At 43.4% G+C, this 13,274-nt stretch overlaps 1 protein-coding gene across 1 annotated transcript in view; it reads right to left on the reverse strand.

The window, feature by feature from the left end:
* Positions 1–11,422, reverse strand: part of LOC144682690 (FRAS1-related extracellular matrix protein 2-like) — a 266,621-nt gene extending 255,199 nt beyond the window's left edge. Inside the window, exons 1-2 of the mRNA XM_078545282.1 lie at positions 6,287–11,422; positions 3,418–3,507 (exon numbers count right to left, since the gene is read on the reverse strand). Of these exons, the coding sequence (XP_078401408.1) occupies positions 3,418–3,507; positions 6,287–11,330 (5,134 nt within the window). The 5' untranslated portion in view covers positions 11,331–11,422. The remainder of the gene's footprint in view (positions 1–3,417; positions 3,508–6,286) is intronic.
* Between the last annotated feature and the right edge of the window lie 1,852 nt (positions 11,423–13,274).

Genomic DNA, 13,274 nt, shown 5'->3' on the forward strand with positions numbered 1-13,274 from the left:
AATGCAACAAAGATAATTTTCTTCAGTGATCTTCAATTATATGAAATGATCATATCCTGTGCTTTAAGGAAGTAATAAAAAAATGAACAACTAACATTAATATGGTGCCTTTCATGACCTCAAAACATCCCAAAGCACTTTACGGCCTGTGAATTGCTTCTGAAGTGTTGTCACTGTTGTAATGTCAAGTCCTATAACAGTACTGTGGTTACTGACCTCCCACTGGGAACATATGAACAAGTTAGCCTGAACTCCTGACATTCAGCAATTGCCTACCTGCACCACAACAGGTTTAAGGACGTTCCAGGTTAAAAATACCAATAACATGCATTGAAGATTCGCCATATTTGGATTTTTCCTCATACATAATTATAGGCATAAAAGGAAGGCAGAAAAGTCGCAACTCCCAACAGAGAGTCCTATTCTGAACCATTCACCTCTCTGTCACATTCTCAAGCCATGTGTTACACACAGCATTTTGATCTATCACAACAAGGCCTTTGGTTAAAAAAAAACTTGTATACTACAAGCTGTGCATTTCACAGTATCACAGTATCTTTACAGTGCAGAAGGAGGCCATTTGGCCCATCGAGTCTGCACTGCTCTCTGAAAGAGCATTCCACCTTGTTCCATTCCCCTGCCTTATCCCCATAACCTTGCACATTCTCTCTTTTCAGGTAGAAATCCAATTCCCTTTTGAATACCTCGATTGAACCCGCCTCCAGCACCCTTTCGTTTTAACAAAACTTGTTAATGGACTTTGCAAACATTTACAAATTATTCTGATATTTCAAAATTGATCTTAAACCTGGCATCATACTATGAAATGGTTATTACAATGCCAGCAAACATCATTATACCTATTGAAATCAAGTTGTCTTCACTGTTTAACCATCTCACAATAATTACTTTGCAATGTAAAATCTTAACTACCCCAAATCATTTCAAAAATATCAAAATGCTGGAGATTTTAAATAAAGCACAACACTAAAGCACAATAGCTTCTCTAAAGATGTAGCTATAACTCCAGACAGGACAATTTAATATAATCTTCCAAGCTATTTGCAAAGAAGTGTCAAAATAAACTGAATTGCAATGGATAGAATGATAGTGCACACTAAAATGTTTCTTCTCAAAAAAAACAACTTGCTAGTTTATTTTCTCTTCACAAATCTACAGTACGATATGATAAATAATGTCACCATGTATCATCTTGTCACCTGAAAGTGATATCTTGACAAAAATTACGTATAACACTTCTGGTTTTTCACTGCCCTCCAAAGGATGGGCTTGTGAGCCATCTTCTTCATTAGGGCTATGTTCTTTAATGATATTGTCAGAATATTTGAATAAATTGAATTAGGGATACATTAAATCACAATCTACATTGTAAATTATATCCAGGAAATGGTTTCACGTGGAAAATGAAAAAGAAATGTTGTAAGTGAGAGATACTTTCTCCCCAGCTCCTGTACCATTCAGCTCTCTGAGGAAGTATTCTGAAAGTTTTCTAAAAATCTGAAGTCTGCAGTATTATTACTGATAAAATATTTATTTTGTCCAGTTGGGAATTTTGTATGCTTGAATCACATAGAAGAATTAAATGATCAATAGATTTTAAAGAAACTGAGACTAGAATCAATGACAAAATTGCAAAGTATCTGCTTTGAAACTAACCAATTCAATTTTCCATCCAAATTCTTCCCTGTTTATTGTTCTGATCATTTAAATAGTTAAACAAGTGACGAGACAACAAAAATACAATAGTTTTAATACTGCATACTTGGAATCACTTTTGGCAATACTCAAAATGCCTGAATTTCATTGCTGCATTTTAATTAAACATCAAATGATGTTTTTTGCTTAAAAAACAGAAATCACTAATTTATTGAATGATTTGATTGATGAGAATATGGCAAATATGTTTGGATATTTAGGTACAGATACAAAATGATGAGGGAAAAGGTCTGCTTACAGGAAGCACTATGCAAACGTGGAGTGAAAAATTGGTTCTTTTTAAAGAAAACGAATTGTGACAAGTAATTTGTGTTGTGAAGTGTGTATCCTAAATCCTACTTATAATTTTCAAAAAATTAATTCAGTTTGGTAGTATTTCAGACTGATTCCGGCTTCCAAATATTCTGTCAAAGAGCTGGGGAGAGGAATTCATCTTGCTTGGTTTCTGGCAAAAAATGGATGGTGCGAAGCCAAAGTGTGCCTAAAGACTTTGGCCTGAGGCCCGAGTGAAATTTAGCCTCAGCCATCATTTGCACGGAGCTAAAGAACTGTAGGCTATGATCAGGCTCGAGCAACCTTTTGCTGCTCAAATGCCGAGTCATCTCAGAAGTAGATCCACAGTTGAGATGAAGAGGAGTGGGTTGGGCCATAGTATGTTTGTCTGCATCTAAAGTCCTCTTTCTGGCTTGCATTCTGCATGCCTAGAAATCATCTGCTTCTAATTTCAATTTCCCGAGGAAATTGAGAATGCGAGATTGTCACCCAAATTCATTTCTTCCCCACAATGGCGATTTAACTCCCAAAAAGAACAAGCATGGCTATATTTAATTTCTTCCCAGTTAATGTGACTTTCCCATATTAAAATTACCAATATTTTTGAATGGTGATGATAAGTTACAGCTTTGAGTTAACCCAACAGATACAACTTCAAAGTAAAAATGACCAAGTGTTCACAAATAGGTGAATGTAAACATATTTTCAGAATAAATTTTTCTGTGGATCAGCAACAATAGAAATGGAAATAAAGGATCAACATTCTATCAAGACTCAAGACATATTTTTGCAAGAATGATTCTCCTTCAACAGGGAAAGGCTACTAACACATTATGTGGTAATAGCACAGTAGAATATACGATGCTAGTGAATAGCTTCCAAAGCCAAAAGATGAGGAATGATGTTATGAAAGTCTTACTTGGAGAGAAACAGAGAGAGAGAGAAAGAGAAAGAGAAAGAGAGGGATAGAATTGTGTAATTGCAAGTGCCACAGGAAAAGTTAAAAAGTTTATTTCAGCAGCCACCTTTCTTGAGCTAATGTTGTCCTCCTATTATTTATCCTAGAATGAAAAGAAAATCAGTTTTGCAGGCAGCACATGCAAGATTTTAAAGATGTGCCACATTTCTATCCACATGCAATCCAAATATTAGGGAGCAACTAGCAAAGAGACATGTTCTGAAAATGTATGCCCTAAGACTTTGAGTAAATGCTCTGGAATGTTTGGCCTGAAAGCACTGTTGGAAATTTGAGCATGCAGCACTGTGAGAACTAACACCTTGACATCCGCCAGAAAACACTTGCAATAGTTGAAGTGGGAAGGAACATCTGGTCGCTGAAACCATACTACAGAAAGGACAATACTATTAAACAGCCTGATTTTACACATAGCAGACAGAATCACTTACCGCTATCTTCAACAGAGAAGTGGAATATGTCACTTGTCGCATTGTCCCCTTCTTTCAACACATAGCAGATCTTCATGTCATCAACTTCCGCTGCAATACCAATGACTGTTTAGTATTTTAAGGAAGGTACATTTGGATCTGTTTCTCAGATTGCTTTTGGCACTAAGTTTCCTGCAGTGATCAATGAAATCTGTTTTTAGAGTAGTCAGCGGGACAGTGGAACATTTGGACAATTAGAATGCTAAGGGACACAATGATGGTGCTGGTTAAGAACCCTCATATAAATTTGAAATATGTCACAGCACAGGGGACTGATTGGAAACCAGGAGCTGTGCCAAAGGGCAGGTGAAAAAGAAAGCTAAGAAAACCAGAAGACACCTAACCTGGGGTCATGCTTGTGTGCTCCCCAGCAGCTGCTTAAGAACACAGCAGGAAATATTTTAAGTTAAAATAAAACACAAATGATGCTTTTGAATCCAACATTATGCATTGGTTTTGAAAAATGGAAATTTCATCAGCCTTTCCTCCAGAAAAGCACACATTCTTTACCAGCAACATCCTAACAACAATGCACCTGAGTTCCATTGGAAAAGCATTTATTGTTTATTAATGGCAGTCAGAATTGGTAGTTTACGATCTGGCACAATTGCTAGCTATTTGCTCCAAAATACAATAAAATGGTAAATAAATTGTTTACTTGGTTAATTAGCTTTTTGACCTGGCCTGCTGTAGCTATTCAAGCCATTTTAAATCTCATTTGTAGTTTAATATTCCAAGCATGCTCCAACATCTGAGAGACCTAAGAAGCCTAATAGACTTGATGTTCAACATATCCAACCAATGCAGTGCAACAATCAAAGCTTAAATATCATTTACCAACAAATAAAATGCTGGAAACACTTAGAAGGTTGCAGCTTCTATAGGGAAAACAGAGAAATTAATATTTTAGGTGCAGACCTTTGTCAAGTGCAGCTCAGAGTTGGTAGCCTCCAAACTCACCCAGCAGCATGTTATTAATGGACCTCTCACTTCATTGACAACTCTGTGTTAAGTAACTAGGGAATTCAGGCAGCGTGTACTGTTCAGGTCATGTTGGACTGCCAGGTACAGTTAATGCTCTGTCACTTTATGTTGGTTGTGTGCAGACCTAAGAGAATCTGCACAACAACCATTACATCTTCCTGTATTGATGGCTCATCACTATCTGACAAACTGCAGAGCCCCAATACTTATCTTAAAGGAATAGGGGCCTTCGTAGTTTTGGAACTCTGATATGACTGCTGTCAAAGAAAACTCGATTAACGTGGCAGCACTTAGCTTAAGAGCTGAGAATAAATATTGTTTCATGTTTAACTTCGAGAAAAAACAGAAGTAGCTTGACTTTAGTTCAGGCCTGCCACTGATAGGGAAAATTGAACAGAGATTATCTGATTGTTGGATGACCAGCTCTGATGATCATCACTGCTGCCCTTCCACCTAGCCCAAAACTGTATACAAGTCTACACCTATGTTTAGAGCCAGAGTTTACAAAAACAGGCAATTTAATCAATCGAGTCAGCGATAGCTTTGGTAGAACACTCCAAAACTAATCCCATTGCCCCACTTCCACTCCATAGCCACCTTCTGCTTCAGGTATTGATGCAATTTTTTGCTTAAAATGCAAAGGTTTTTGTCTCAACCACTCCTTGTGACAAAGCAATTCATATTCAAACAACTTTCTGTGCAATAAAAAGTCTATTAAGTTCTCTCTTAACTCTTAACGATTTTTTTTCAATCGATGACCTTTTACCCTCCCAACCAGAGAAAATAGTTTTTCCCAATACACTATCATTACCTTTCCTAATTTTAAAAGTCTCTATTAAATCTCCTCTCAACCTTCTTTGATCCAGTGGATATAGTTCCAGTAATTGCTCATAACTACTGTTCCCTCCTCTGTCATCATCCTCATGAATCTATGCAGCTCACACCCTATGGCTTTATAGTCCTTTTGACAATGGACCACCCAAAATTGACACCATGACCTATAACCCTAACCTCAGAAGAATACATTGTACAACTGCAGACCCACACTGGCCATTTTTAGAGCCTGAGACTGTTATACTGAATTCTAAGTAATCTGTGGTCTGGATGCACAATTAAGAAATTAAGTTGACACTGTCCAAAGTTATTTCACAGAAGGCCTCTTCAGCCAGAAGAGAGATAAAACTTTATCAATCAGTAGTGCCAGATTTCAACCTAGGTCCCAAAAGTAGACAGATGGTGTATTAATGTACTGTATTGCCCAGTTACCCCAACCATAAAATTGTGTATGGCACTTGTTGCATGCAATGTTAAATATAGATTTTATTTGACGCTGTTTTTAACTGAACACACTTCTGAGTTCGTGTTTGAAAGGTCATTACACAAAGTTATCTCTATTAAGAAGATAGTTAACATTGTTGTAGCATAACAATACAATTATGTTGGAAAACAGGACCAGACAACATTGTACAGTGTAACATTAGCTTGGCTATTGCTAAACAATATTAGATTCCCGGTCTAAAAACGAGTACAATTTAGTGCTGCTTTCTAACTTTTATTTGCTAATAAAGTTTAGACTTTCAATGTATCAATACTGTTCATATTCTTTCTCTATATAATACTCACATATATATTGCATGCAAAATAGATTCTTAACATTGAACATTTAGTAGCAAGCTGAATATTGCTTCAGAATTACAAGATATTTTGTCTTTATTCTCATTCAGACAATTTTTCTACCAAAATCCAATAAAATGTGAAAAAAAGTAACATCGCTCTCAAGAAAGAATAAAATGTACCAGAAAGCAATCAGAACAATAAAATCAATATGACAAGAAAGGAATCTTACCCTGAGTGAATCCAGTAACACTTTCATTTCCTTTGCCTGTGTGGATCAGGTATCCATGTTCAGGACCTTCCAGGATCTTGAATCTTAGAACACTGTGCACGCTGTCACGATCTTCAGCTTTTAATGCTTTGCTTGTAATCATAAACCCAAGGTGCCCTGTGGTGAGCCCACGAAGAGTGGGGGCACCTTTATTCACAATAATCTGAGGCACTCCATTGTCCACCGGCATTGTCCGTATTTTCATCATCTGTGATTTTCGAGTTTCAAAGATGGTGTCCGGGAAGACGTAGAAGTCTGTGTGCGTGCCATCAGTCACTGTGAAAGAAAAGCTATCCTCAGAAAATTCTGTCCCATCGTGCTTGTAACTGATGAGGTTCTCATTCAAGTCCTGCTTCGTAAAAGATGTGACAGATGTAGTGCGGTTGAATAGCAGCTGTCCGTGAACTGGAACTTGTGTCACAGTAAATCGCAGCAAGCGATCTGGGGTGTCTCTGTCTTCAACGGTCAGTTCAAATGGGGTAATTAGTTTTATTTCTCCTTCACTCACCACCAAGTCATGGAAAGTAAGAACAGGTTTTTTGTTGTCAACGTCACTGATGGAGATCCTGAAAGTGCGAAACACAGGGTTGTAGCCATCTGTGACTTCAAATTCAAAACTGTCCATTTTCACCTCATCATCAGATGTGTGAATGTAGTAAACTTTGTTACCAGCTAACTGAAGCTGTGAGAATGTCGTGATAGGTACTCCTGGCTCGTCTGTGCATTCCAGGTGACCACGAACAGGTGCTCGGGTAATACTGAAAAGCAGATTTTCATCTGGGCTATTCAGGTCAGTGGTGCTAAGTAAATCTGTTGTAAGAGTTACTTTTCCACCTTCCTTTAGAGAGACTCCTTTACTGACCACATCAGGGAAGATCATATCAATACCGCCAATAGAAACATAAAAGTAACGATCGATGAGTGGATTAATGCTGTCTGTTACATCAAACTTGATGAGATCACGGATGCCTTCCTGGCCAGTATGTGTATACTGAATCAAGTTCTTGTCAACATCATCCTGGGTGAAGTTCATTCCTACTGTAATATTTTCAAAGTTGCCTGAAGGGAGAAGATGCTGCAAGAGCCCTTGACTTGGTCCGTAGCGTATAATGTACACAAGTGATTTGTCATCAGAATCGAGGTCTGTAGCTTTAAGAGTTTTATCATTTATTATTTTTGTTTCTCCAAGCTCAATTTCAAGTCCATCATTTATGGTCATTCTTGGGGTCTCATCATCAAGTGGAATGACCATTATAATTACTGTTTTTTCAACACTGTACTTCCCATCGGTAAGTCGAATGTCAAAACTGTCTTCCTTGGTTTCAGAGTCATCATGCTCATAAACAATGCTGGAGCCTTCTCTGATCTGATCTAAAGTAAAGCTGTTGACAAGGACAGTGCCTGTAGTAAGCTGATTTACTATCTGACCATGCTTTGGTGGTTTAATGATGGAGAAAGTTAAGCTATTGAGAGGGATGTCGGCATCTGCAGCATTGAGAATAGGAGTGTCAATAACAAGACTCATACCTTCCATTACTACAAATTCCCTCATGAAAATCTCTGGCTTTTCATCATTTGCAGGGATTATCACAATAGGAAAAAAGTGCCTCTGTGAGAAGTTAATTCCATCAGAGCAGCGGAATGTAAACCTATCTTCCACTGGTTCCACAGTTTTGTGAATGCTCTGGACATAATTAATGTGTCCAAGACGTATATCTTTAAAAGTGAAAGCAGTGATAGCAGTTCCTGCACGAGATGTCTCAGACCCAGGAGCTGGCGAAATGTTCTCTACATAGCCAGAAGTTGGTTGGACAATAATAGTACAGAGAATATCATCATCGGGGGTATCAAAATCTTCAGCTTTCAAATTGTTTAATGATATTGTATTTTTATCACCTTCAACGACAGTAAACTGCTTTCCTACAATAACTTCTGGAGCCTGACTGTCAACAGGAAGGATGGTCACCTGCACACGAACACCTTGCACTTTATTTCCTCCAATGTTCCACTCATCAGACATGTCAGTGAGAGTCAAATTAAAAGAATCCTCCTTTTTTTGCAGTCCTATCTCACCATTTGTGTGAGTGTAAATCACAACCCCATTGATAATGTCTTGTTGTGTAAACCTTTCAGAGGGGATTCCATTAACCAAGATCTCTCCCAGTTTTGGTTGGTCCTCAACAATGAAAGTCAATCTAAGATCATCCGTGTCTTCATCGGTTCCTTGGATGACATTGGTTGTTATTTCGGTAGCTCCATTTTCCAACACATCTAAGTATGATCCAATAGTTCCAACTGGCAGCATAATAGTTGGTACTTCATCATCAACTGGACGTACTGTTACTTTAACAGTGATTGTAACTGTATGAACTCCATCACTCACATCAATTTTCAAAGAGTCATGAGTAGACTCATCGCCGTTGTGCACGTATGCGATTTTCCCATTGCTTATGTCATTTAAATTAAATGCTTCTCCTTCAGTTATAACAACACCTGCATACTGCAACTGGCCATGCTTTGGAGGCTGAGAGAGCGTAAATGTTATCTGGGGTCCATCAGTGTCTGGATCTGTGGCATCCAATTCAGCACTTGTAATTATATGCGTGTCCCTCTCAAACATTATAAAGCCAGTGTTGGTTATCTGAGGTGGTTTGTTGTCAACAGGCTGCAGAAAGATTGTACACGTTCCATCCACACTGTTCCCAGCCGTGTCTTCTACTGTAAACTCAAACTGAACGACGTGAGGAATAATTCCAAGTTCCACATCTGGAGGTCGGTAGGCAATTTTATGGTGGTTGACCTGAGCTTGGGTGAACTCCATCACCAGGGTGCTGGGGCTTTCCGTTAACACTATATTGCCCATTTGCACGGGATTGTTTTCATCGGTGTCGGTGGGGGGGTTGGTAATGGTGTACTTCAAATCTCTGTCGTCCGAATCCAGATCCGTATAACGAAGGTACTTCCTCCGAAAGTGGGTCAAGCGGTACTCTTCAACAATCATCTGTAAGCTGCTTCCTGGGTAGAGCTCAGGGGGAATGTCATCCACCGGTTGGATTTTGATGATGAAGGTATGCTGGCCCGACTGATTCGGGGGGTCGTTGTCATCCTGCACGCGGAACAGGAACTGGTCCATGACGGCGGTGGTGCTGTGAGGCCCCACGTGCCGGTAGAAGAGTTTGCCGTCCATGATGTCCTGCTGGGACCACCCCAGCACCGCCTTCTCGAAAGCCCCGTCCCTTTCGATGAAGCGCCAGGCGTGGGAGTCGGCCGGCGGCTCCAGCTGCCGGAGGACCAGCTCCCCGACTTCGGACAGGGGGGCCTCCAGCGTGAAGGCGATGGTGGAGTCCTCCGAGTCGATGTCGGTGGCGCTGAGCACCGAGGGGGAGACGGGGGCCAGCTGGTTCTCGGAGAGCACCAGGCCGGTGTTGGCGTTGACGACGGGCGGCTCGTCGTCGGTGGGCACGATGGTGATGGGGAAGAGGAACTCCACGTCGTGCCGGCCGTCCGTCATGCGGAAGATGATGTTGTCGCTGTAAGTGTCGCTGCCGTCGTGCTGGTAAACCACGGTGCCGGCGTCCAGGTCGGCGGCGGTGAAGAACTTGCTGCGGGAGCCCAGCACCGTCAGCCGGCCGTGCCGCAGGCCGTCCAGGACGGTGACCCTCACCTCCTGCAGGTTGTCCTCGTCGCTGAGCTGCAGGTTGCGGCGGCTGGACAGGGCCCGCGACTGCCCCTCGTACAGCAGCTGCCCGGTGTTGCGGGTCACCACCGGCGCCAGCGTGTTCATGGGCTTCACCACGATCATGAAGGCGAAGGGGTCGGACGCGGCGCCCTCGGTGTCCACCACCTCGAACTCGATCTGGAAGATCCGCTCCACGTCCGAGTCGGCGGCCGGCGGCTTGTAGGCGATTTTCAGGTCCTTCAGGTCCCGCTGGTAGAAGGAGGTGACCGGCAGGCTCTGGTCGTCGGTGCTCACCACCTCCACCTGGCCGCCCCCGCCGCCGCCCCGGGGCGAGGTGATGTTGAAGATGAGCTCGTCCGCCTCCGACTCGGCGTCCTCGGCCGCCAGCATGTCCGGAGTGATGGCGGTCAGCACGAACTGGTCCACCTCCATCATCATCATGGCCACGAAGCTGGGCTTGGGCGGCGTGTTCTCGGCCCCCTCCCGGATGCGGACCAGGATCTGGAAGTACTCCTGCTTCAGCACGTTCCCCTGGCGGTCCTGGAGCTCGGCCACCATGGGGATGTAGTCCCGGTTGGGCGACCTGCTGGCGGCCATGTGGCGGTAGCGGACGTTGGAGTTGACGAACTCCTCGCAGTCCACCATCCGGCCGGCCCCCTGCTCGTTCAGCAGCCGCCCGTAGCGGGGGAGGCCACCGGCGCCACTCAAGGTGCCGATCCGACAGACCTCCCAGCTCGGGTTGTAGTTGAACTCCAGGAGCTTGCGGTCGATGGCGTTGCTGGTGCCCAGCAGCTTGTCGACGCTGAGCGGCATGTTGCGGGTGATGATTTCCAGCTGGGTGAAGACCACCTCGACCTCCAGCACGAAGGGGATGATCACCGTGTCGGTCTGGGTGTCGTACCTCAGCTGCAGCTTCACCCGGTCCCGGGACGGGCTCCGGGAGCCGAAGTGCGAGTACTTCACCTCGTCCCGCCCGAAGTCGCAGGGGAACTTCTTGGGCGTCAGCTGGCCCGGCCTCTGGGACAGGGGGTCGTTGCCCAGGACGGTGACCGTGCACTTGTCGTCTGGGTGGACCTGGATGACCAGGTCGTGGATGGGGTCGAGGTCCACCGAGCGGCCGAAGGGCACACGGATGCCATTATTGGCGAGAAGTATCGAGTCTTCGGACAGCCCCGACCTGAACCCATAGTAAAGATCCACGCTGTCCAAACTCTCCTGCCCCGATGTGCTACCTGTCACTGTCAGAGCCAAGAGCAACAGCAGCCTGGCCACAGATACACAGGAGCAGGAAAACTCACTCTCCCCTCTCCGCTGCAAACTTTCCATGGTGTTAACTTTCTTTTCAAAAAGAGTTATTTTCTTTTCCCTCCTCACTCAATTCACAAGCAAGGTTCTGCAGAGATGGGTATATATTTATATATATATATGTCAAAGAAGTGACAATTGTCTTATTGTTTTTCTTCTTGCTGTTGTTCAGTACCAAGTTTGCAGCCACTCTTTCTCTCTGCCGCGGTATCAAACTCCCACTGCACCAAGCTGCAGCCCAGACTCCCGGCTATAAACTCCCTGAGCCTGGACTAACCTGTCTACGGAAGTACCGCCCCGCTGCCGGCACAGATTGGAGATCAATCAGATCCCAGCCCCGCTCCTTCTCGCCCCTCTTTCCGGCCGGTGGGTGGTCAGGTGAACTGTCAATTAGGTGACGTCTGCCAGAAGGGGCTCCTCTCTCACCACCAACCCCCTCCCCACCACCAACACCACCCCCCCATCTCCCTTCCCCTCCTCACTCCTCTGGTCTGGGAATAGACCCCCAGCGCTCCGTAAATGGCAACGGAGCCAGTGGGGACCCAGCAGTGATCGGGGAAAGAGAGACAGAACAAATCGAGGGAGAAGAAAGAGAGAACAAGTTACATTGGGGGTGGGGGTCGGTGCAGAAGCACAAAGGGAAGCTCCGAAAACTGATATCTTTAAAGATTAGGAGAGGGGAAAATGAAGCAAACAAAACTGGAAAACTAGAGAGGTTGCTGGTTTAAATACAGAAGGTGAAAGTCGGGCGGGGGGAACTGAGATAGATCAAGGACACAAAACTAGTTGCAATGCCAAGGCAGAGAGAAAAGGGATAAGTATAATGTTTGGAATAATTCTTTTTTTTTAATTCAAAAGCTTCAATCCCTATTTTAAACGTGAAACTTTGTGCCAAAGTTTAACACACTTGTATGCCCCGCGACCGCTGGTTTACGCTGCACCTCAGGGAAGCTGTAAACTACTGAGATGGTTCCATGTTTGTTTATTTATCACTGGTGTGTTTCTTTTAACAATCTCTTTTAACCTAATGGTTTGTGGATTTTCTTTGATCAGTTTTCGCATGGAAAATGCTACTGTTTTCAACATCACGTCTACAAAACAACTGGCTGTTATTTATGGTCAGCGGAGTGAGGGCACATTGTAACTGCGATCTTACTTGTGTAGTTATTTAATCCATGCATTCGCGTAAGGAATTGTTTCCACTATTTTACAGAATGTTTTAATTCAGAGCTGTTTACCACGTATATTTGATGTGGGTTTACAAAGTCGGTTGCCGGTACTACCCACAAAAAAATTCCCAAACAGCCGTTTGCCTATAACCCAGGACTGCACGGATTGTATTATCGCCAAAGTGAGTGTTGTCACCACGGCGTTGAAGGGGCAATTAATTACTCATTCATTTCCATTCGAGAGGCTCGGGATATTGTCGCGAGTGCCTGTCGGAAATAGAAGTAGCAATAAAACCCGTGCAAGGAAAGCCTGGAGGGAGACCTGGACTGCACCACCACACGCGTTCACAGCTGCCTCACTCGGGGCTATGAGAACTGGAGGCTCCTCTCTGCCACCCCCATTCAGTCAACCGAGGGAAGACAAAAATTCTCTATAAAAAAGGGGGCATGGGCTCATAAATATAATTTTTGATGAAAGTTATGCAGATAATTATTCATGGCTCCAGTTGCAGCTTTTTTTTTTTAACCCTTTCGCGTGTCAACCTTTCAAGGCTTCGAACCTCTTTTACACCTTCTTTTGACATCGAGTTTTTTAGTGGTAAATTAATCCGATTCCCCGACCCCAATAAAAACGCCGGGGGATTCACGTACAACAGATCTCTGAAGGTGGCAAGACAAGTTAATTTGTTTTAATTCATTCATGGGATGTGGGCATCACTGGCTAGGGCAGCACATCCCTAATTGCCTTTGAGAAGGTGGTGGTGAGCTGCCTTCTTGAACTGCTACGGTCTATGTG

The sequence above is a fragment of the Cetorhinus maximus genome, chromosome 7 (genome assembly GCF_964194155.1).
Source record: "Cetorhinus maximus chromosome 7, sCetMax3.hap1.1, whole genome shotgun sequence".
Classification (NCBI taxonomy): domain Eukaryota; kingdom Metazoa; phylum Chordata; class Chondrichthyes; order Lamniformes; family Cetorhinidae; genus Cetorhinus; species Cetorhinus maximus.